The sequence below is a fragment of the Anoplolepis gracilipes genome, chromosome 7 (genome assembly GCF_047496725.1).
Source record: "Anoplolepis gracilipes chromosome 7, ASM4749672v1, whole genome shotgun sequence".
NCBI classification, from domain to species: Eukaryota; Metazoa; Arthropoda; class Insecta; order Hymenoptera; family Formicidae; genus Anoplolepis; species Anoplolepis gracilipes.
In genome coordinates, this window is record NC_132976.1 from 2,613,954 (window position 1) to 2,640,533 (window position 26,580).

General features: G+C 42.2%; 1 protein-coding gene across 2 annotated transcripts in view; it reads left to right on the top strand.

Moving 5' to 3' along the window:
• LOC140667864 (E3 ubiquitin-protein ligase MIB1-like) overlaps positions 1-26,580 on the top strand; it is a 297,267-nt gene that overhangs the window by 213,155 nt on the left and 57,532 nt on the right. The window contains exon 10 of one of the 2 annotated variants that reach the window (XM_072896166.1): positions 15,582-15,609. The exons of the other annotated variant lie outside the window; for it this stretch is intronic. Coding sequence (XP_072752267.1) covers positions 15,582-15,594 — 13 coding nt within the window. The 3' untranslated portion in view covers positions 15,595-15,609. Of the gene's footprint in view, positions 1-15,581; positions 15,610-26,580 lie in introns of those variants that run through there. 2 annotated transcript variants of the gene reach the window in all.

Genomic DNA, 26,580 nt, shown 5'->3' on the forward strand with positions numbered 1-26,580 from the left:
TATACGTGTGTGTGTATACGTGTATACTGGAAGATGAATGTATGCACGAGAAAAGGAAAGAGAGCAAAAGACAGGGAGAGGGAGTGCAATAGAGCGAGGTAGCTCGAAAGAGAGGGAGAGAGAGAGAGAGAGAGAGAGAGAGAGAGAGAGAAAGTGGAAGAAAGCAAGAGAGAGAGAGAGAGAGAGAGAGAGAAAGAGGATGAGAGAGGATGAAAGAAAGAGAGAGAGAGAAAACGACGACGATGAGGTCCGACGGTCCGACCAGAACGTGAACGTACTACTTGGTGGGCGTCCGGGCCCGCACTGTGCAGCCGACGGCAGGCGTCGCGACGCTTCCCCGCCCGAACATGCGAGCTCCTCGCTATACGGGGATAGGGGGAGAGGGGGGCAGGGCGAAAGGACGGAAGGTGGCGGGGAGGCGCCGGCGCCCCGCACGCCTGCGTACCAGCGTACCACGACCCTTCGTGGCAGGAACGCACCAACCCTGTCCTATCCACCCGAATACCCACCCATTCCACGCGCGCGCACACTCGCGCACACGTACACACGGACACGTACCACCGCCCTCGCCCGCTCACCCTCGGCCCGTCCCGCCGCGCCGCGCCACCCATCCACCCCCGGCGTGCTCGAGCAAACCGACCACCCACACACACCCGATTCTCACCCTACCGCCTCCCCTCCACCGTCCCACGCCCGTCACTATGGAAAATATGAATTTAGGTCAGATACCAGCCGCCGTGCCCTAATGAACCTTTAATGTGACCCATTTCTTCCTTTCCTCCGCCGACGCGAAGTTAGCCCCCTCTCTCCCTCTCTCCCGCTCTCCCGTCGCTCCCCCTTCCTTTTTCTGTCATTCTTCGTACCTGCGTGCGTCTCGGTTGCCGTGGCACGCACGCACGTTTCGAATTTTCTTCCTGGATTTCCTCCTCTTTTTCGCGTGCCTGCTCCTACCACCCTTCTCTTTCTCACACCCCACAGCGAAGGACGATCCTTAGGGTCGTCGTCACGGCCGAGTTTGTTGGCACGATTATATCGCGTCTGGCTATTACGATGTTGAACCAATACCTATCGCGACCCTTCGCGCCGATATTAAACGTAGTTGGGACGTGTTCCTTTTATTTCTGTTACACTACGTCGCCGTCGCACGAGACTCGCATATTCGTTACGCGTTCTTGCGTAATCGTGCATTCTCCCTCTCGTGCTTGAATCTCGTTGCACAAATGCACGTTGCATATGTTGCGCTGGAAAAGAAACACGCTTGGGCTACCATAATATTTTATTTACGGTATATCTCGTTGCGTAACGCTTCTCTTTCTCTCTTACCGGGGGAGAATGCATAAAATGTGCAGCATGCGATAATACGATAAAGGTTAAAATTTCTTCCGCATTGTTAATCAGGAGGTATGAGAGCGCGCGAATAACGATCGACGATCACTTTCAACCATGTTTCTCGTCTATAATTAAATATAGACCCTCGGCACATCGGTACTAATATCGGTGAATTATTTTTGGTCATGATGTTTCTGAACTCATTTGTTCGTACTTTGTACTCTACGTAGATCGATCGCCCCATCAAACAAAATTTGCTCTGATAATTGCGATAAGAAGCTTCAACTGTCAGTCAAGTTTCTTAGCTCATTAACGCGTCGTTAGAACGTCTCGTGTAGATGTCTCGTTACAAATACACGTTTATTTAGAATAATATATTAAATCCTGAAGAAAACTAAGAAAGTAATATTTTTTTAAATTTGTTTCTAGACTCGAAGCGACATTATTCTAATAATAATTTGCGAGAACGATCAATAACCTCGAAATAGAAACAAATGTCAGCCCCCTTTATTCAGCAGCTTTTCTCAGCTTGGAAATATTTCGCAGTCAAGAGAAAGTGCTTTGTTGCAACACAAGCAAAGGCTAAAAAATTTCTGCGCAACAATGTATTCTCGGCGAGAGACGGCGCGTTTTACGAATGGCAAAGCGGCGAAATATTCGCGACGTTCGTAATAAAGCCCGGGAGATAACGAAAGATTTTTCGCTTCATAATTTGCCGATCGATGATTCGCCAACAGGTTTTCAGAATAGCTTTATTTTTTCGAAAACAATCTAGACGAAATACATACACATTTCTTACGTTAAAAAATTTAAAGAGATTCAGTATCGCGAGTGCTATATAAAGGAAAACCTGAAATCTTTGAAGTCTGTCGATCGTATTTTTCGAAATTAAATAAATACGCTCGACGAAAGAAAGAAGAATCTAGTGTATGAAAGTATTACCTTCGTTTTTTTTAGATTTTACTTTCCTTTTATACTGGCAATTTTTCAAATTTTTAAATTTTTAATAATATATAGGGATATAATATTTTACGCTTAAAAACAAACGGGAAATTATTGTTAAATATAAGATCGCTTCGAATTTTGAACGCAAAACATTTAAAGTTTTAAAGTGAAACTAAACTGTAACTGGTGGTCACTTTGAACGTCTTCTGTACACATTTGTAACAGACTAAAAGCTCTTCTGTATCTACACCGAGTAAACTTTCAGTCCGCAACCACGTTATTTATACTTTCCTCGTCGCTATTTCTTTTTCCCACATCTCGTTAACAAAATGTCTGCGAATATTTTAAACGAGCAGCATTTTTTTACTCTCTCTTTCTCTCCTTTATTACATATATAAACCACTTTTCTGTGGTAGGCAATTATGAATTATACACCGCTGTATATATCGGCTGTATATCGATAATGCGACGTTATCGATATTATGTTAGCAATACAGCCGATTAGGATCGTACTTTCAACGCGTTTGCGGTGAGTTGTATCAAATTAAAATCTAATGTAAATCACTGGTAATTATGTGGCGCACAGCATGTACATATATTACACGACGCGAGAATTCCCAGGCACGCTACGTTCGTTGAAAGTGGCCGGTACGAGGGCGAAAAGCATGACGTCATACCTCGCGACGAGAAAGCTTCACGATTGGAACCGTTGGGATAATCGATCGATTCATGCTCTTTTCGCCAATTAAACGAACGAACTCGTCGCGATGTACTCGCTCCCTTTCTTTTGACATTTGCCACAGTCGATGAATGAAAGCGCATCGCTGAATGGAATGAGCATCGCGTGACTATTCGAGCAGCGCGATTTCTTCTCGGGCAAAAAATTGATACAGGGTGATTCACAAAGATATGACTTTCACTTTGCAGCGTTAGATTTTTCAGAAGAAATTTATATAAAGTGGGGGCAAATTCGATTACTCTCTCAATTATAAATATTTAATAAGTGACTGTCGGAATTTTAGAAGATAGCAAAACTTGATTATAACCGATATAAGATAAAGATAAAAATAACAAATAGCTCTCTTTAAGTACCTATATAAAGTCGTATGTAACATAAACTTTGTAAATTGTGAGTTTATTTTACTTGTTTTTTTTTTTTTTTTTTTTGAACGTGTGCAAGAATTTTGCTGGATATTATATCCTCGTTTGCTCGACCTGAATTATTCGAGAAAAATAAGAAAAGTCGAAAAAGAATCCACAGAATCGTAGTAGTGGAAAACAATGGCCGTTAACGAGACCGTAAATAATTGATTCGGAAAGGTTGGAAAAAACAATACCAGCATCCCGGGCTAATGCAGCGTACGGGATACTATTCTTTCACCTGAATTTATATTTCCTTCTCTATCCTTCCCCGCCCCTTTCCTCGGCTCTTCAAAGCAGGTTATAAAATCCATTATCGCCACGATAAATATTAAACTTCTCTTTTCGCTTTCGTTTCTCCACGTAAAATTGCTCTGCGCCCGTTAATGGCCTTGTTATCGATTCGCGCCCCGTCAAAGAAAACGCCTTTTACGAGGGTGAGGTGCGATATCGCGCTCCGCAAATAATCCGTCTTCCGTCGAATTTGTGCCACGCACATTCTCATTAATTTCTCACGTCTCGAACGAATCCGATGAACCCTTTGTATTCGCGTTAAAATGTTAAAAATCGAATTTCCAAGCAAAAAAGAAACGCTCGAGACAAGACACACGATTGCGATCGTCGTAAATGATATCATGATACGCGATATTTTTCAAAAGTTCATACAAATAAAGTCTTGTTTGTGCAAAACTGATCTTATTTTGTGAAAGCTCATTAATTGTTGAGAGTTGTGGCTTTATTTTTAATAGCTTTAGAATTCTTGATAAATGAAACAAATAATTCTCGAGACAAACTGAGACGTCAAGTTCACGTCTCACTTTGTCCATCAACGATTTTTTAAAAATATTTCTTGCTAGCGCTTGAGAGTTGCATAATATTATAGTTTCACAAAAAGTTCTATTATTAATAATTATTAATATATTAATGGAATTGAATTGCTCGAGATGCCAGACGTATCGAGGTGAGACGTTGCTCGTTTTTCGATAATTCTATCGACTTTAAGTAGAATTAAATAGAAGATTTCGTGTTATTTTACGATCGCTTTTAATTTTTAGCGAGTCTGATGTCTCGATTTAATTTGTTTATAAACAGTCTAATAACTTTTACGCATGGCACTCTCTCTAGAACTCTCATTTTGTTTCTGTGATAAAGATATTATTTTCTTATGTGCTGATATAAAAGTAACATTGACGAGCTTTATTTAAGTCAAACGCGAAATGATAATAATATATCACTATCAACTGGGCAGAATTAAATTGGACGTCTCAAAGATTATCGTCGAATATCTGTTCTTGCGAGAAACGTAATATCGCGTTTTCGTAATTGGAGTATCTGCAGCCTACATCGCGAAAAATTACGTTTTTCCCGTCGACAATTTTTTTCGCTACGTCGAGCATACGAATGTTTTCGTCTTCAGGGAAAGAAACGGAGAGGGAGAACTCGTTGTCACAGTCCATCGTTACAGACCTAATCGTCGTTCCGTTCATAATCATTCGACGGCACGATGGATATTGTTTGACAATTTGTCATCCGCACTCGACATTTATTGCGCCGCCCAATCTTTCGGCGAGTAATTATGAATATTTACGCTATCACGGTCTGCATGACCGTGTACGCGTTCATCCATTCACACCGTTGGTTCTCGACGCAATGTAAAAGCTCGCGCAACACAGCATGAAATATGCATCGGTCCCCATTGATAATTATACGACTTGATAGTGCAGACTCTCCCGCGGCAATTCCATACATCTCGCTTTTTCTCTTATTAAAAATAAAACAAATACAGACGCGCTCTTATTCTCCGCCGCTCATTCTTTTCCAGGCGAGCTTCTCGCTTTTATTCTTTTGCGTTTCACGCGAAAGTTCATTTGGACCTGGGCTTAATTCGATTCTTTCTTGTATATTACAACCACGGATTATTCGATTATTGTTAAATCCCCATTCTCCTCTTTTTTTTTTTCTTCTTTCATGCGCCAACTCATCTAGTTAAATTGCTCTTGCACGACATAGTACACGCCTAAGAGTTATGCATCTGCGTTGTTTCGCGCGCTTTTTTTTTTCTTTCAGTTCTTCCTGTGATCTCTCTTTCGTCTTTTCTGTATGCAGATTTTTTTCTCTCACTTTTATTCTTCTCGCTCTGCACCTTTCTTCTATAAACTCTTTTTTTTTTTTTTTCTCACCATTACGTTCACTTGTACTCCATCATTCCTATCGGCCCTCTTACACGTACTTTTTTCTTCCTACCCTCAGCCTCTATTTTTTTAATGCACAGTGACACAGTCGCGTTTTTATCGACGACGGAGGGAGACTGCCCTGGTCGTTGTAACTTCAATTCAATCGTGTCATGTATCCACGGAATGATATACGCGATGCATCCCCGTTGGTAGGTACATGCACATAGTACGAAGGCATGAAGAGGACGACGTTGCGCCTCGGCTTTATCTCGGCTTTGTCGGCGACGCGTTCGTTACCTTAACGGGGTCGTTTCTTTTTCCTGCTTTCTTCTTTTCTTTTCTTTGTTTTTTTTTTTTTATCTACTCCGCTTTCGCGACGGATCGGGCAAGACGATTTATTGACTGGAAATCGAAAAGCGAATTCAATTTCGGAGAGAGTCTCGATTTATATTCTTTGCGATTCATATTCTTCAAAAAATCGATCGCACATCTGCATTTACATATTTCTATTCTCGAACTGAAATATCTAATTTTATCGCAACCTTTTATCGAAGTTAAATCTACAGATATGCGGGAAAAAGTGATTCGGGTAGACTCGCGGCGAGGTCGGGCAGGCGTAATCTGTATGACCTCGTTACGTTTCAACGATGAGTCGTGACTTTTCATCGACCTTTTCGCGCGGATACAAAAGGGGCGCGCGAGCAAGCCATTAAGTCGAGTTAGCGACGTCGGTACACACCCTGGAGAAATCAGGTGGGGACGTGTCCGATAAACGGTGGCGAGGAACGCGAATCGAGACCCCTTCCCCCCCCCCCTCTCTCCCCCCCCCCCCCCGTAGTGCGAGAGTGCACGAACGGGGTGATTAGCTAAGTGATTGGAACTCCACCCTGCCGGTTGAGAGGGCCGATAACCTATTACGCGCTTCGTGATTCCCTTTCGCGCAACGAATCGAAGCATCGTCCTCTTCATAGCCGGCTTGGGTCGCTATCGACAGCTTCGTCGTCGATCGATCGCGAGATGTGAACGAAAGTTAACGGGAAAGTTTCTTGCCTTTGTCGAGCAGCTTGTTATTCTCTCTTCAAGATTAACTTAATCGACAAGCTATATCTTACAACTTGTTTGCTGTTAATATTTTTAAATGCGCATCGTTCCAGAAGTTTCCATCATGGTTTGTGTATCATGTTGTGACGTTATTAAAGATATTGAATATAAATAAACGCTCCATTTTTTATAGAAATTTAAATTTTCCTTTTTAAAATTCAATACCGACTGCAAATACATATATATATATATATATATATAGTTTTTTTTTTTTTTTTTATGTTCTCGACAATTGTTTTCCCCGGCTTTTTTATTCTTCGTATTTCTTTTTTATTTGCTTTCTCGATTGCAATGCATATAATTTGGGATACATTATCGTTTGCAAAAATAACCCAACGATCGAGCGAGACTTGATTTTAGCGTGGCTGTTTACCGAGTCACGCGATCGATCCTGTGCATGCGGTGCGCCCTTTTCAAGCTGTCCGTTCGTCGTCGTACATCCCCTTTAGAAGATCACGTTACACAAGTCGACCCGCAACCCGATAGATACCAATGTGTCGGCTGACACTTTTCCGCCGGGCGATAATGTTACGAATAAACTCCGGCCTCCGGTCGGCGCTCGCGGAATTGGATCGCGCGCGTCGGTCCATCGCTTTAAGTGTCATTCAAATCTCATCGAGGTGCGTAGATATGGCCATTTCGATAAAAGCTATCGATAAAATTGCGGGTCTCTGTGGACACGCTTGAAATTATCGTGAGAACGTCAGTGCGGATTCGACGTATATTTATTCCTCTCAAACTGCACGAGTCTAATCAATACGTGTCTCGCCGTGCATTGGCTTTCAATTATCAGATTTATTACATCAGCGGGCATTGTCGTTTCTCGAGCGCGATTCTTGGCGCGAAACGCGATTTGTAATTAGGACGAGACGCAGCTTCATCGCCAAAGTCCGTGCAGGAGCTCTCGCGCGCCCCATTTTGTCCCCGTCGCGTCGTTCGCCTTCGGAAAATTATGGATTCCGCCGATTTAATTTGATTCAGAAGTTTCGCATCGGCGGCACAATTAGTTTACCTCGTTATTCCCATAATATAATGAGCTAAGTTTGCGAGCAGTCGATCACGCTCGGGCTGTGAAAGTCGCTCAGTCGAGCATGAGCAAGAATTTCAAAGCTCGTCATTCTCGTCAATCGGGATGGTCGTAAATTTTGCACGTATATCCAAATTATATCCAAGTGTCAAATTATCGCGTTAATTCGTTGAAATAAGTTCAACAACTGTATTAAATTCTCTTCTCAAGTCCCTTTCTTACAATTATAAATTTTCTCGTTGCAAATATACAGATACACACGGCAATCGCATTGTCGCGCGAAGATTGTATCAAGTGTTGTATTATATTTGCAACTCCATACTCTTCTACATGATGATAGAAACAATATTACAGGGGGTAGGAATTTGTAAAGGAATTTTATTTTAAAACAAAAAAATTAATTCAATTTTAATTCTAAATAAATTTTAATATTCTGTGGTGTATAAAATATATTAAGCAGGGGGATTAATAGAACGGAGATTAATTAGATTAATTGAGATTAAGAAAAGAATTTAATACAGACTGTTAGCGCATCAATTTCTCTGCAATATTTAAGATACATTTATATAGATTATAAAAGTAAGCGATAAAAAAATAGAAATGCATTTTATACAGTGTAGTCTAAATCTAGAATTAAAACTGAATCGATTCTCTTGCCTTTATGCATCATTTTCTCATAAATCTCTCTGCAATATAAGATACATTTATATACATTATAAATCTAAAATAAAAATCTATTTTACATCGCCATTTTACACCATAATTACAATATCCTAAATCTATCTAGAGTTAACATTGGATTAATTTTTTTACCTTAAAATAGAATTCCCTTACGTAATATTATTTGTAGGTATATCATCATGTGAAAGTATAAAGTCGCAAATAAAATACTCGACGATACAATCTTCGCGCGACAATGCGATTGCTACGTGTATCTCATTTACGAGGAGAAAATTTATAATCACAAGAAGGGGATTTGGAACGCGCAGCAATGTTCGGTCGCGCGGTTTTGAGAGACATGCGCGCGCGCGCGACGCGACACTCTCCGGGCGCGACGGTCGCGGATCTAATATCAACGTAAATGCGACTGTTTTGTATGCTAATTGACTCATATACATACATATGCTACTCTCGGTCCGCATCGCTACCCGCTAAATAGATAGACCCGATGCACCGAGGGTGCATAACGGTGGTGCTCTCTGCACGGATGTACTCTCTCCAGCAGAGACACGACAAGCACGCACGCCGGCGAAGCCCATTTGTGTCCGGCAGCTTGTAACTCCGTGTCAACCTTGCGTCCACATCCTCCCGGCAGGATGTCAAGCCAGATATACAATTTGTTAGGGCCCCGACACGAGATAAAGAGAGAGAGAGAGAGAGAGAGTCGAAGAAGGGACGCATGTATCAAACATACGGTATTGAACGAATTATATCGCCAAATAATAAAATAAAAGACCAATTAATTTTTGCGTTATTATATTTTCATACATTTTATAGTAAAATAAAATTGATTAAAAATATTTTTTACTCTTCCGCTCTTCGTTATCCTCTTTTAAATTCACTTTAGAGTATATCATGTGGATATAAGTGTATGATATATATATATATATATAAATATAATTTTATTTATGGAAAGAGATATTTTAATAAAAGAGCACATTTGGTATTTTGCACACTTTGCATCGCGCGAGGAATTTCAAAGGACACGGACATTTACGGAACTCCATAGCGGTTCGGCTATTACACAGCGTATGTATATAGATCGAAAACGCCACGAGTGCTTTCGAGCGGATGTACTCGCAAACGCGTCGCGAACAAGCCGCATGTGCCGAATGCAGTTCGCTTTTACCCGAGCTCGCTTGCAACTTGATGTTGTTGCATTCCTGTTTTCATAAATGCATCCGAAACATCAAACATACCACGCGCGTCGTTTACAGCCGTCGTAAGTTGCGGGGAGAGCAGAAGAGAGAATGTTGACTAAATAAACTATACTTTCATGACGCTTCCACGACACTGCATTTCGCAGACTACATGGCCACCATGAATTCGCTATTTTCTTAATGACTTTACACGCGATTGCAACATTAGCACAGGATAACGAACTCAAAATTATTTCACATTAAGAACTCTATAATTGAAATATTACAGTGCTCATTAAAATTAAACGGGGGATAAAAGTAAACCGCTGTCTTTTTTTCTCAGTATGATTTTTCGGAAATTGCTATATCTCTGCGATTAATCGATTTGACTTGATAAAAGATAATTGTAACAATTTTTTGAAGATAAAACATCGTCAAGTTTGCAATACTTTGTAACCGGATTAGGATTTATTTGCTAGACTATCTTGTCTCACTATTTGTATACGGTTTTGTTTACATACATATTCAAAAGTAAAGAAAAATATTTGATTGAAAACTAAATCAGCATGTTGCTGTATATTATACGACTGTCAACGATAATACATAAATATTACGAAAGCGCGAAGTTTATTTATCATTAACAGATGCATCGTTGGTAATTTGAAGATTATTCGTTTATACGGATTAAGTGAAATACGATTAAAACGAATACATTTAAAGTGAAAATTGGGCCGCAGTAAAGCAACACAAAACATGCGTATTTTGAACAGTCGTAATTTTATTTTTCCATATTTTACAAAACATACTTAAATATTATATATATATGTAACAGAGTTTGAAAGACGCCGTTTTTCCCGGACATGTAAATTAAATTAATAATTAATGCAATAGACGCATATTCCAATGCTATACAATGTTTTAAATTAGATTTTCTTCCTTTTTCTTTATCAGAAATGCAATTACATCGCTTCCACGAATATTACATTTTCCTGATTAAATTAAGAAAATTAGTATCGTGCGTAAATTTCTTTGTTTTATTATTAATTTATTAATAAATGAAAGAAAATAATTACAGAACTGATTTATATAAATTTTCGCCATCCTTAGAAACATGACGGATTTCATTGTATTATTAAACGTCAATGAACTCGGACAGAAGCAAAGCGAGCATGTCAGCACAAAGTCGTCTCACTTTACATCCCAATAAACCGGTATTAGCCGCCGCAATAAATACTCGGCATGCATTGTTTGCGCCGATAGCAGTTTCATCCGTTTGCCGATTAAAGCTGACGTATAATTCTCGAATAATTCGAAATGAATACTGTGATTATCTATGATTAGTTACGCTAGCGCATGTTATAAGCGAATAGCGAATAATTAACGCGAACTGGAATATTAATTTATCTCGAGATACATGCATACAAGGAACCACGATAATCCGTACGATCGCATCCTAAGCGTCTGAGAACTTCCCAGTTACGTAATAGCGAGGAATTTCCGGCTTAAGTCAGAGGGAATTGGCCATGTGATCCGTTTCGCGGATTCAGCGGTGCTTTTATAAAGTCCAAAGGCCATGAACTTAGCCCTATCGTCATGAGCGGACACTACATTTTGATTGCGATTCATAGCAATGGTTTGCTTGATCCATTCGACGGATTTTATCTCCGCGATTATCGATTCTTCTGAATATCCGCCTCTTTTAACGATTATCGTAAAGAGCGATCGAAATTTATAGAATAGGCTGGTAATGGCCGATCGGCCACTCCCCCGACTGCAATCTGACTCTAGATTTACTCGATTCACTGCGGAATTTCAAACGGCACTGCGCCGCGCGAATGGGATCCATTAAGATAGAATATTAATCGCTATGCGATCATATCGCGGCGAAATATAATCTTTCTCTCTCTCTAAGCCGTCGAGTTCTTTCTCGTTTACACAGGCAAATGTAATTTGCATTCTAATCTGAATTTATACGATCATCTTAATGTTATAAAAAAAAAAAAAAAAATGCTCGGCACACAGACATTGACCGTATGTTGAAATAAACATATACATACTTCTCCCTCACGTGTTTAGATTTGTAAGATTTTATTTTGATAAGAAGAATATTTATTTTTAGTCGCGTTTTAATATGTCGAGTGTGTCAATAGGCTACGAACGCACACACCTATGTCGTGAAAAGTGAGTCAATATGCGTGCTAAGTGCGTTAAAGCGTAAAGTATAAAAGATTGATCGATGTATAAAAATATATACCGGTGATATATGTAGTGATCTTAATGAGTGAGCGATTAAACGTCGATCGACGTTCGTCTGACCCGCGCTCCATCAACGGTCGCGCGTCTGACCGCAGCGTTCCGTTACTACTGTTGCGTCCCTTCGGTCGTTCGGTTCACAGCTGGCTGATAAAAGTACTCCATAAAATGCCATAATGGCCGTAACTGCATCGATGCGCGGGAGGAATAGAACGACGGGTCGAGTGCCGTTGATGCGACGTTTTGCCTTTTCTGCGTCATTACGGCAATACGCGGTGTTACGTGCCATACCCAGCCGTCTGGATATATCGATTCGTGTCGCATTCAATTTATCTCAGCCATACTCTACTGCTCGTTAGAGATGTATTAATACAATTATTCGTTATATTTTTTTTAATAAAACAATTAACTTTAATTTGAATTTTCAAATTTAAATTTAAATTCAACTTTAATTTAATACGACTATTCGTTATATATTTTTTTTAATAAAAAAAAAATTAATTTTAATCGTATACAACATTTAATTAAAGTGGGGAAAAAAGATTTTTCATTAAACATAGCATTCTCTGATATAATTAAACAAAATAAAAGCAGAGAGTTGATTAAAATACAGACTACTAGCTTTTGTCTGTTTTCTAAGAAAATCCACGTCCGTAGAGAGATAACGATAACGTAACGTTTCCCCATCTCGGTTCTCCGTGTTTCTCCGTTTTCTCTATTGTGTTTGCGCGGACTGTGTTTGATCAGACCGCACGATACGCACGCGTACTCCCCCGCGCCAGCTGGCGAGAGAGTGAATCGCGTGGGCACGAAAATACGCTTATCCCGCGTCCAATTATAACGCATACGCAATCGCAATTAACGCCAACACCTAGAAATCGTCTATCTGGGGAAAGATCTGACGGGATCGTTAAACATTTCTAACGGAATTTAAACTTTGTTCAAACTCCCCCGCGCTACCTGCACGCCAACAGCGAGAAAGAAAAAGAGAGAGAGAGAGAGAGAGAGAGAGAGAGAGAGAGAGAGCGTATCGGTGTAAACAAACAACTCCCTAATTACCCACATTTGCTACCGTCGGTGCGCGCGAATCTTTTTTCCGGTATTACAGTCTGTCATAGTTGAAACAAACCGAGGCTGAACTTTGTCTACACGCGAGGTCGAATCGATCGAAATTGTGAGAGAAGAATTTACAGCTAAGACGAGACTGCTCTCCGATCGGTTTATACGAGGATGATCGTTCGCAAACGATGAATCGTCTGAGCAGTCTGTAGCAATTGAGCCGAGTCGCAGACGCAGTTTGTGCGTTGGCAGCGACGGGCGACGTCGCACTGTTAGACCGTTAAGGCACCGTTCCGACGAACCCCCAGCCGACGCCTATCGGCTGATGCGCAGGCTCCCTTGGCCTGCCCAGAGAGCCTGAAACACGGGACGCCTCGTGTCCCTGAACACTTTGAGCTCGCCGCAAGCGTAAACCCGTCCTCCACCACTACCACCGTTCTCGTCGTCGTCTTCGTCGTCTTCGTCGTCTTCGTCGTCATCGTCGTCGTCGTCGGTAACCGTCTCCTCGATCCTTCTCTCTCCTTCTCTCTCATTCTCTCCCCCAACCGGCCGCCACTGCTTGCACAGCACACCCTGCAGACACGGACCCGTTCTTTCACCCCGAACAGTCGAGAGCGACGACGAGCTCTCGTAGTTTTATTAAGGCTCGTAGGGTGTTTAGGATGTTGAGTGAAGTGATGCTCGCGCTACCGTCGACTTTTTCTGCCGCACGTATCATGCTATATATGCAACGTGAGAGAGGGAGAGATCGCAACGATCCTTTCGATATCGCTGCTGCATTTTAGTAAGCAAAATTATTCAATACTCTGTATTCGTATGTCATTTGAATTGACGTCATCGCAAGAACGCGCTCGTCTCTCTGCGATACATTTAATTGTTTCGAGAATCAGATATCTAGATCTAAGTAATATAGGATCGCGATTAATCTCCACGAGAGACAATTTCCACGGATTCTCACTCGTGCGCGATTCCTCGCCATTTGCATTCATCGTCGATGCAGTCGTAACCAGGACTGACCCACGTGTGCTCGCATTCGAGCACGTCTGTCGAGGACGGGGGCGTGCTTCTGATCCCTTAATGGCTCGCCCTAGATCGTTTCAACGGCGAAGATTCGCCCTCGCGCGCGCCGTTAGGTCGTTTGTACGCGTTAAAATTACCCGGCGTCACGCGAAACGTCGTTCTTCGTCACGTACCACGTGATTTTAACTAAACGGAGATAAAGAGGACCGGTTTCTTATGTGTCCCCTTTCCGTTTCTCCTCGTAGAGTGTCGTAATGGATACATGCAAGCTTCTGCTCACGCGCCATGAATATAAACAGTTTATTCTCGCACATTTTTGTCCTCGGAAAGAGATTTGTTGTACTTACTTTACAGTGCGCCACGATTGCGCACACAGTTACCGCGTCAAGATGCAACGTGTTCATTTAACGCAAGTTGAATATATATTTTATAATGATGCAAATGCACACACTTTGCTCATCGATGCATTTTTTCAACCGTCAAAAATCTGATATCGAGAAATAAGAGAATCGACGAGAGATAGTTACTTGAAGTATTTGCCAAGCTTGCCAGCTGAAATAAAATCAATACGCACCGATCGAACATATCGGCTCGCAATCGTCCCTGCTTATAAATCGTTTCATAGCGGAAAAAAGGAGAAGGTCGAGAAGCTAACGACAGAATGGCGGAGAGGGATAGAAGAAGCGTGTGTGGATAGGAGGAATAACATAAAAATGTTGGCCCCACTCCAAAGAGCTTGCCAAGTCTCAAACGACTACTAAATCAAAATATCTAGCTACCCGGGCCGGCCGGTGCACCAGCCGAGTTAAATTTTATTCCAAATCCTTTTATCGCAAAACCTATTTCCGCGGAAAAATGTAAATCTTGGTTAGCGGGCGTCCCGCCGTCGTCGTCTACCTTCGCTCAAATCGCGTAACGTCTGCCATTTCTTCTTCCGTATCCCGCCAACGATGATACCGTCGCGTTACGGCCTTCCCGTCTCCCCTTCCGCTCCTATCGTCGGGACGATAGCTCAACTACTTTTCTCCGGGCACATACTTAGAATATTCCGCGTGGATACATGAATCCGATTGTTCCGCGGGAAATAAAATCGCGAGGTCGAGGGCGCGGGAAATTCGATGGCCATCGAAATTCCTGGCGCGAGATCCGTAAACTATTCCGGTTCCGAATTATTTGCTTTCGCAAATATCGATATCCCTTTGATTCCACAATCGACATGTGAAAACGTTTCGCAAGTATTTCCTTGATATGTTACCGAAAACATATTTGATTTACGATAACACGAAATGCGCGAACCACCGAATTCTATTTTCTACAGTTTCTTTATTTCGCTGAGAAATTTTTCAACTACTCTTGTATAATGTCAAACATTTATTTGAAAATTTTCTGATCATTCGTTTTGAGCTCTCTCTCTCTCTCTCTCTCTCTCTCTCTCTCTCTCTCTCTCTCTCTCTCTCTCTCTCTCTCTCTCGATTACAAAAATGTTTTTAGCTGAGAGCTCCTTCTTTTCTAATGTTTATTTAACATTTTTAAATTATAATATATTGAAATTATTAAAGAAAATAAAAAAAGAAAAAGAATATGCTCTAGTTTTTTATTTTATTTAACAATTAGAAGATGTTAAATAATTTTAATCTAAAATTCAAAACTATATATGTGCTTGCATATTTTTAGAGAGAAAACCTAACCTAATGTGTCTAATTGGAGACACTGTCGGTGGAAGGAATTCTTGAATTCAATACGCGCATCCAGAGTATTAAAATTATAGTGCGAGAGACTTTGCTTCGATGCAATAATCCCAAAGTAAGTACTCGAAGACGCTACAAAGCATGACTTGGAAAATCTCCGAGATTCTCGTACCTGACGTTCTTGACGTAATCGAATCCATATGGTTGTCGCGTTGTAGGAGAGGTGGATGAACGTGTACGGCGAAGAACAAGTTGTCATCGATACCCTCGGGCCTGGAATTAAACGAGCTTTCGAGTAGACTCGAGTTGTACCGTTTTCGACGCTTTTTACGACTTACGCAGGGAGGTGACAAGTCTTGGTTCGAGTATCGGTCGAGAAGAGACTTGTAAAGTTGGAGCGTTCTCGAGGAACTTGTAGCACTCGAAGCGTTCGAGTCGAGTGTTTTAACTCGCGGAGCTTCCGTGACTGATCGAGCCGGTTGCGAAGATGGTTGCTTTTAAGACGGATCTCTGTAAAAACGTATTAACTGCGAGTCGAGTGGAATCACTCGGTTAACTCGCTCAAGAATCACGTCCTCGCTCTTGTCCGGGTTAGGTTGCACTCGGATTTCGTTCCCTGAGCTAGATAGATTTTCTTATCGCTTTACGTGGTTACGCTTTCACCGACCGAGGATGTTCTGATGGCCCGTCCGCACGACGGGCGAGCCAGCGAGAAACAATTTCCGTGGGTTCGCGCTGTTTTGTTAGCCGCAATTTGGTCCCACGATGGAGTCCCTCGCGTCGAGCGGCATCACGAATGCAAATTCTCGGAAAGTTTCGACCGGCGGAAGGAACATTCTCGCGTACAATAGCTAGGCACCGGGAGTGCTTGGAATAACAAAACTAATATTCACTCAGGTATATTTTCATCAGAGAATCAACGAAACACGTCCGATTTGCGCGTAAATTTCCTCAGCTTTCAGTCCCGCAATACATGGAATCATAATTCTATTCGCACTAATTTATGCTTAATAAACTTATTTTTTCGCTTTGAGACATGTCTGGTAATTTTATTACACCGACACAATGAAATGGCAATAGCAAAATGCAATTATATATCTGCAAAGATAACATGCATCTTTTCACTTACAATTTAGACATCTTTCAAATGTAGAATTTTACGACGATTTTTATATTATACGAACGATTCGATTTTGCGAGCCACGAATAATAAACGTCATTCTAGCAACAATATTCCGCGCAACTTTTAATCAGATGCGTCATTCGAGGCCTTCATTTTCTGAAAGAGCAGAGTTTGGTTTTGTTCGTCGCAAGGAAGAAACAATTTCCACGAAGTAGCGATGTTTTGCTACCTTCGTCGTCTCATCCCGAATGCAAATTCCTGCGAGAAGTTCCGATAGTAAGAGCTTCCGAGTACAATGCGATGCAACAGCGAGGTGGGGGGGAGAGAAGGGTGGAGTGATGAATTTTTAATAAATTATTCATTAGGGACTCTGGGAGCGCGCAGCCAAATTGTCGGCCGCGGAGGAACAGAATCGAATCGGGCGCGTCCATTAATCGGATACAAAGATGTGAGTAGCTCGACGGTTCCTTATCGTTTCGATGGAATGGAAACGGGATCGACGGTAGAGACGAAAAATATCCGGAGCGCGGGATAAGGACGTAGAATACGTCTCAGCCATCAATTCTTCCACCCCCTTTCTCCAGCCCGGGCTAGATGGATCCCATTCATACGAGAGGTGATTAATTGTTCGGTGGCGTCCCGCGAAAGAAATCCTCCCGATGATCTCGATAATCTCGACAATCGCCCGCGAGAAAATCGATGCGTCGCGTCGCGTCGCGTCGCGTCGCGTCGTTTAAAGACTCGCGCGCGAGGAAAATATTATTAATTCGCGACATTATTCACCTTCCTTTCCCAGCCGCGTTTTTTCCCGCGAGAATATTATCGACGAGCAGTTAACCGATCGTTTTCGCAATCGTTTTCCATTCAGAGAGATCTCACCGAGTACGCGCAAACGCGCGAAACTATGTATATGCTCGTCGGTTCACTATGACAAATTAATCGTGTGTTACAGTGATTGATCGCCCTGATGCCCCTGGCGGACTAATGCTCGGTAAAAAGTAACGTTTATGGAAAGTGGATGATCGATCAATCGCTGTCCGTTCGCTCGCTTACCGGCGTATTTTAATTTCGCGTATTTGTTTACGCGAGAGCACCGCGTGCGGGAGAGTGCATTTGCATCGTTGTAAAGTAGAGGGGAGGCTCGCGCAACGAAACAATTTACTATACCCTTAGACGCGTCAATGACGGATAGGTGTACAAGAGAACTGCCGGGAGATCGAAGCGGACGGAGGCGAAGAAAAATAGCGTCCGTCTTCGCCGTCGGCAGGGCTCGCTCAAAAATGCGATTATGATCGAAATCTCATTACTGGGGCTTTTTCCCACCTTTCGAAAGCTCGTCAACGCGCGCCAGCGTGCCGCGTTACATAACTACGAGGGGGTTAAGTTACGTCGTAGGCGAAATCCTCCAAGCTCACTTTAACCATCCTTGAAGAAGTCTCGTTTCTTCCTGCAAGTTTGCCTGTAGCGAGTCGCCGAGCAAAAGTTGCCGCCGCGAGCGATCAAGACGCGATCTTTCCGCGAGAGGTATATCGTCTCGTCGTGGAAACTTTTTAAACGAAAAAGCCATGTGCGACAGAGAGAGAGAGCCGAGGCCACCGGGTCCTCCTTCGATCGGCATCACACGCGTTTCCTCTTCGCGTTCGGTGAAGTAGCATCGATATAAAGTCGCGATCAACCAGCACGATTCGCGCAAACGAATCTCGAGCTAGTTTCATATAATAACACTTTTGGATAAGACAAATTTTTCTACTAAATCGATATGGCAGTAAACACACTTTATTTTATGAACATGAAACTTAACGTTCCACAGTGTTCAATAATATATGTTTGTTGAATGGGATAGTGTAACCGAAACTTTTTATCTCGAAAAGAGTAAAGCTTACAAGGACCTAACAATAATAATGTTGTCTTTTATTACTAAAGTAACTTTGATTTACTACGAGCGATTATTAAATTACTCGCTCTAACTCTTACGGTGATCTTAATTTCACGGTCCACGTGGAGCAAGGACAAATGTCTCTCGATGTGCTTTTTTCTCGCATAGCGTTCTTTCGCGAGTTCCGGCGCGGCATTGCTAAAGGGACACCCTCTTTGCGCGCGGCCATTCTTCATCAGCGTGAAATATTTTATTAAACAAGCCGCCGCTGCGTCGCTTTTCGCTCCCGGCGGCTGGCGGCTGGCGGCCGGCGGCCGGCATACAAATTCGGAGAGCGTCACGCGGCGGCCTCGATTCATCATGGCCGTACGTCCACCGCCGCCGGTGTTGCGGACCAGCCGGAGACCGGAGAGAACTTTGTATCCCGCATCTCGCACGATCCGTCTTCCGCCTTGTGCTCTTGATTCCGCATTTTAAATCCCGTCATTAATTTCCCGCCGTTTTGCCCCCCCCTTCTTTCTCTCTCTCTCTCTCTCTCTCTCTCTCTCTCTCGGAGAAATCAATCGCTGTTGGGGATTCATCCCACGTTTTTGCATATAGAAGATTGGCGCGAATAATTAATAACAAGCCGAATTTATCCGAAAGAATAAATAAAGAAATTTCAGTTGTTTTCTTCTGTAAGGAAATTACTTGTAAATTTCCAACTTTAACGTTTGCGCGATATTATATTTCCGAAAATTTTGACCTCGATATTACTAAGCTGCTAAAACTTTTTTGTTACTCGCTAATGTACTTTTACACGTGGAATAAGAAACGATCGATTCATCTAATCGCGTTTCCGATGTTTTGCCGTCATGTAACTTGATTCATAGTAGATTTTGTTCGACTGCGAAAAGAAGTGTTCGCGTAACGCGGAAACAATGAGAAATCGGTGCACTAAAATGCAATGAGAAAAAGAACATTGACACGATTACACGATACTGTCTAATAGATAGAGAACCATGAGAGCTCAAACAGAAAAAAAAAAAAAAAAAAAAAAAAAAAAAACAGGACAATTCTCTCTTTCTAGTCAATGCGAGGGCACGAAAGAAACAGGGGGGAAAGTGGTGGAGGGCAAGGTAGAAAGAAATGGTTAAAGCCGCTAAGATTAGGGGCGAAAAGATCGGGGTCTCGGGGGCGAGTAGAGTAGAATAAGATTAATGCCGGCGAGTAAATTGAACGTTACGAGTGACGACAGTGCGACAAAGCCTGCAAATAATTCTGCACCGCGGCTGTAATTTATTTTTCGCGTGGAATGGAGGCAGCGGCGGCGGCGGCGGCGGCGGCGGCGGAAGTGGTGCCTTGGTCGTGGTCCGATTTGTTCGTTCGGAAAAGCTCTCCGGATAGAATTGAAAGGTTTGGCGCGATAAAAAGGACAAGGTCCATGAAATCCGCAGCGAGAACGTATTTCTTTCGTGTTTACGGAAGGAGAAGGAATTATTCGGATCTCTAGGTGAATACCGGGCGAAAATTCGGACGCATCGCATAAGCGATTTAAATCGCCGTGATGTTTGTGACTGGCGATCGATTCTCGATATATAGTTTTTCTTTATACGCTCTTAGGAGATTCGATTGGTAAAATGGACTCTCGAAGCTTCTCGAAATCGTATTAATTCTAGGGAGGCGTTTTACGCGAAACGCGTGTTTTTTATCGGCACTTTGCGCCAGCGGAAAACTGAGACGCGCCCCCTCGGACAGTAGACTTTGGTATTATAAAATGAAGGCTGGACCGTAAAAAGTGGAGCGAAAGACTTTTGGGCCAAGTCCAAGTTTTCCGTAGGTAGGTTTCACTACGAAGTACCATGAGGGAATAAATTCGGCGTGTGTCGGAGGACGTTGCGAGGACGCCAAGTCGACTCCTTCGAGGTTTTCCCGAACTTGGAAAATAATTGATGATGCGTTGCGAGGTAGAATTCGGAATCAAGTCGGATTAAAAGATCAGAGATAGTGCCCCGTGGTTTTCTATTTTGGCGAATTTGCGGAGACGGAGACGGAGACGGAGACGGAGACGAAGATAGGAGGAGGGAATAATTTAACGAGAGCAGTATCATCGGGTCGGAGCTTACTAATGTAAGCGATAAGAACAGTTTAAACGAATTCAATGAAGTCGCTCGTCTACCGTGAATTTAATGCCAGCAAAGTACTGAAAATAAAGAAAGAAACGCGGCGAAGAAAGAACGAATTAAGAAACTCAAAGTGAAGAGGAAGATCAAAAGAGACTCGGCGACAGGATCTCGGTATTCCGTGCGTCTTCTGTAACTTTTATTCGCGAGCGTGTGAAAGAAAGCGCTCCTGAAGAACCAGGAAAAATAGCACGGGAAATGAGTTAATTTGTCTGAGAAGTCGTTTTTAAAGAGAAAGAATAATTTCTTATTTAACACGCTACTTTTCTCTTGTCGCTTATTATAAATACTTTTTTGCCACATTCCGCTCAAGTTTCTCGTGTTTAAAAAATTTCGAAAGAATCCCAGAAGCATCTAAAACTCATGAAAAATTCAGAAAAATTCTTTCTCTTTATAAATAAATAAGATTCGAAAGAGTTAAAATCCTGGAAAATCATGTGCATCCGTTTTGCCATTTATAAAACCGTTTCTAGGAGAAAGTCGCAAAGGACGATAGTGGCACGTGGGAATTAGAGCACTTTTTAAAGAAAATTTTGCATTACGATTTTAACAGAAAGCCCACATGGTGCAACGACGAAAATTTTAAATTTTAACTTTCACGCTCGTGAAATTTTGCACCTGAATGACGCCACCTTACTTTCAAGATATTTCCGAAAAACGGAAATTTGCTTCGAAAAACGTTTGAGTGAATCAGAGAAAGTCGTTCTAATATTTGACATGTCTCTCCAAAGTACAGTCAGATAAGATAAGATAGATTGCTCTAATTCACCATCTGTGAGTGAAACGTGAATGATTTCAATTTAAATCGTGGATAAAAAATCTGTCAGATCTATTTTTCGTCTATTACTACAAATACAATTTAATCCTGAAAGAAAGATCAAGGAAACGAATCAAAAGAACGTAAAAAAGATACAGCTTACGATACGCTTCCTCGAAATTCGAGACGAGCAGGAAGTCAGGTCAATCTGCACTGTGAAATCTTTTCACGAAAAGGGAGTAGTCTAAATTTCCGAGAAAAGATTTGGAACGTATCTGGCTCCATTTCTCATGTCTCTGACAGAGTCACGGAAATAAAGCGAGAGAAATTAAACAGATTTCCGGAAATTACGCGAGACGAAAATTCCGAAAACGTATAAAGTTAAACGTTCTGCTGAGAGGAACCTCGAACCGGGACAGAATGGGAAATATTTTGCGCAAGTCTTCGACGTTGTTTCTGCGGCTGCTCGTCGAAGGACCGTCGAAGTCCTTTCGGACGATAGAAAAAGAAAGAAGGGAGGATCCTGAAAATGTACGGAGGCAAGTTCTTTCGAGACGAGAAATCAGAGCGAGTCGTCGCCTTATCTAGATAGGCCGCCATTCCTCCTTGAAGGAGAGGATACGAAGGAACGTTCGCGCGACAAAAACTCACGGCAAAAGGAAGCGCCGGGACTCCGGCAAGAATAAAGAGGGGAGATAACTGCTGTATTAAGATTGCTAATCTAAATGAACGTTCGTTCCGGTCCAGCGGCGGTTTATCCTCGACACAACGGCCGTTCTTTTTAAACGTCTTAACGGCATCCTCAGCGATCGTTAGTTCAAGTTTTCGACTGTCACCCACGCGCACGGTGATCGATTTAACTTGGGTAGAATCCGCTTCCACGATAAGGGAGCGGTCGATCGATATTTTGGCAATTAACACAATTCGCGTTTAATTTTTCACTAGATCCGACAACTTTTGTCACGGCGGACAAATCCGCCAAATCCAAGGCAACGGTAATTACCGCGGATTCTGTTCGGCTGCCGAGTGGGTTGAATTCGTGTAACAAGCTGCATCCAAACGCGCAGCTCGCGATGAAAATATTCAGGGTTATAGCGATTACGTACTCATATTTATAAAACGGAACGTGACGGGCATCAATGTTACAAACAAAATTTTTCCAACGTTGAGTCTATTCATTACACTTTCAATTGCGAATGCAGAGGCATCAAATAATTACAGAGCTTTAAAAATTTTGACAAATTCTTTAGAAACATAATTTTAACTTTTATTCCGTACTGGTGGATTATTTTTGTCCCTTATTTTTCTAGCATCAATTTCTCAAAAACGAATAATCATTAAACATTATATTTACGTAAATTATTTTCCAAATTTATTATTCTAATATTTATTTAGTAAGATTAAAGAAGGTATTTAAATTTTTTTAGATTTAAAAAAAATACTTTTACATATTAATAAAGTTCTCGAAAATACGCTGACTCACACTTGTCAAAAACAACAGTATAAAGGTTAAGTATCTTGTTTTTGATTTAGAAAGAGCAATAGGCAATAGGCAATAGTGATCAATGTCGGCGATTTGGGTGAAAACCAACTTTCCAGGCTGAAAGCTCGAAAGAGGTCAACTTGCGTAGGCACGTGGACGAGTTATTTAAAATTGAAATATCGAGAGTGCTCTTCGAAGAAGCGGTTTAATTGAATTTAGATGTATTCCACGGCCAAATACCGTATCGCTCGCGTTGGCTCGCGACAATCGGTCAGCTATTAAATCCGGCCGGGGATCCGACTTTAATTTCGCCGCGTGCGAAACGGATGCTTTTACCGCGGCTGCGTCGAATAATTTGACGGACGCACGTTGACGGATATGCGGGATTGGAAGCGACGCCGAGCAAATAGAATCGGGCGTGACGAAATTAATTACTTTTTTCCCCTCTCCTTTTCGCTCTCGCTATCTCATCCCATCGTACATCTACTTTGTCCACCTTTTTCCAGTCTCTTTCGTTTTACCGGTTCTCTACCTTGCGTCCTTTCACGCTGGTTCCGCTTAGAACGATCCCCACAGCCGTTTACTCTGCAACAGCAGCCTCTGCAAGTCAAACGTTATAATCGAGGTGTGTCCAGCGTACGTTAGTCTAACGAAAATCGTTAGTCGCGGCGAAATTAAACAGGATTCTTTATCTTGCTTGATTGGTATTCGCTCACGTCCGATGAAAATTCACGTCACTAGAAAGTAAGTAAAATCCGATAATTAACAGTAATTATTACCAACAATCATACTTTGTGGGATTTTTTTTTTTTTTTTTTTTTTTTTTTGACAAAACTATTTTCTTTCCGTTATTGAGAGAATTGATGATCCTATTGACAAACATGTAGTGATCTCTGACGAAAATCGCGTTTGCAATACGTATTCCCAACGCAATCAATAAGGCATTGTCGAAATTTGCAAGCGAGTCGTATCGCTTTTTCGTCTCAGACTTCCTCTTTTCGACGTGATACAGTCTCGACGCGCTTCCCTACACTTTTGCTTGGCAACGCACGATCTTCGAGAAAAGAGCAAGTAAGCAAGCAGCGCGGTGCCTCGGGGAGGAAGGGGGGAAAATTCGCGAGGCGTAGCGGCGTTTTCTTCGAGACAGCGGCGACGAGGAGGAGTGGCACGAGGGGTTGGCAGTTCTCGCAGAAAGGACCGAGCGAGCTATGAAATACGACTCAGCTATCCTCCAACGCCAACCGCCGCCCGACGTTTCTGGAGGCGTCGGCAGCCACCTAATGCGGATACAATGGTCGACAGTTGTTGCCGGCGCTTCTTGCGCGTCGCTTTTTTGCGTCGCGCCGCGTCGGGCCAGCTGGGTTCCTTCTTCGCGCGCGCGTCATCGCGAGAAAAATCCAGCCCGCGATAGGCGCGCAGCACCTTTCACAAACACAAACGATGCTCTACTTTGCTCGTTCTCCTCGGCAAAACGAAGGGGATTTGCTAATTAGGCTACATCTCCTACATTTTTAATCGTTCCGTAATTGCCCTTTAAGCCCTCCTGTCAAATACACCTAGCACCAAATCAGGAGTCCCTAAATCATTCATACATATGTAGGATATTTGTCGAGGGAGAATGAAAAGCGATAATTGTCTATTTAACGTGAAGTATTGAATTATTGAAAACTAGCGAATATTAATTAAATTTAAAAGACACGACATTGCCAGACATTGTTGAATAATATTAATTTTTATAAAATTGAATTGAGAGAGATAATTTCAGCAAGCAGAGAGAGAGAGAGAGAGAAAGAGTCTACAAGTCTACTCCCTTTTGCCGTAAGAAAATAATTCATATTTAGCGTATGAACAAGCAATAGGGATAACAATAACGAATGATAATAAATGTTCTTTATAGCCTCGATATAGTGCGCGATACCGGCGGGAAGGCCGGAAGGCGCTTAAATCACGAGGGGTATAAGTGAAACGTATAAAACCATTACGGTTATCCCGGGCTAAAGCCAGCAACGTCATTAGGATCCGCCCGATGGTCGCGGTCGTATTGTTGCTTCGGAGCTTTGCGAGCCGCCGCGTTCCATTTTCACATAACGCGCGCACACATTTCCCCGGGATAGGCTTCCCTCGCAGTCGTTTTATCGATACGAACGACGCCCGCGTGCCTGCAGATCGCCTGATTACGCTCTCCGGAAAATCATCAGCGAACTTCCTCAACATCCACCCCATTCGTGCCCGCCCCACGCCCTTTCTCGCCCTTGGAAACTTCTCCGTTCGCGCGAGCATGGCCCGCAAAGTAATTATGTAACCGACGAAACATAATATAACGCCGGATGCAACGCGACTAGAGGATACGTGACGAGATGTGAGAATTGGAGACGCTTCTCTCCCCGTCGAGCGAAATCCTCGACAACTATCGCGAAACGCTATACAATTCGATATATATCGGTCTTTGATAATGGATCAGAAATTTTGTCGTGATTCTCATCCTTTTTCAACGAAATTCGTATGAAACGGAAAATGATGATGCAGAAAAATTGATTGAGTTAACAGACTAGAAATCGATTGAATTGAAATTATCCTATGCCTAAAGAATTAACAAGTCTTTTTATCACATTTAGATTTATTCTTTGGAAAAATAACCCCGAGGATTTACGAGGAGTTCGTACGAGTTCGAATCATAAATTTTAGTTTCCGCTCGCCTTTTTAGAGCGTCAGCTAGTGATTAAGTCTCCGACGTTTGTCCGCGGGAAAGAAAGGACGGCGGATAAAGGGGTAATCCACGGTCGCTTAGAAAGAAAATCGACGGGAAGGCGTCTTCTTGCGCGATTCTTTCCTCTCGCGGGCAAACAGTTACCGCGAGACTAACACACACACACACACACACACACACACACACACACACACACACACACACACACACACACATATATATATACATATATATACAGTACACACATAGCATCCTCCGTAAACGGTACTCGTCGCTCGATACGACGCTCATGGCGAGCGGTCAAGATAATCACCGGGAAAAGAGATAGGAGCATTCGTGATTCGCCTCGTATCAGCGAATGGAACGGTAATCTTTTCCATATCGACGAAAAGAATCTCTTTTATCGCTGAAAAATATCGTCCGATTCGAATCCGATACTTTCGGCCCTTTAAATCTCACGTTATCGAGGATAAAATTTTTATCTTCCATCTAATTGCGAAATTTGGACCCGCAGTTGCTCGGACAAACATTCGCATACGTTCTTTTTTCGCAGTTCTTTTTGTGTATTTTACGTTATCGCTATCGAAGCCGCGCTACTGTCATATTTAAAAAAAAATACGGAATTGAATAATTTAAACATATAAATATTAATTATAATATTAAATGCTGCCATACATGAAGAATCTCAATAATTAACTTATGTATATTGAAATGCTATATTATTACATTTTTAGTTTTATATTATTAGTTTTAATATTTCCGCAAAAACGCATCCAAGAGCTTATAACACAGCTTCCAAACTTTTAACCTGTCCACCCCTGTCACGATCTTGACAACAGCCAATTACGGCGAGGATCAATTACCGGCTTGTCACTGG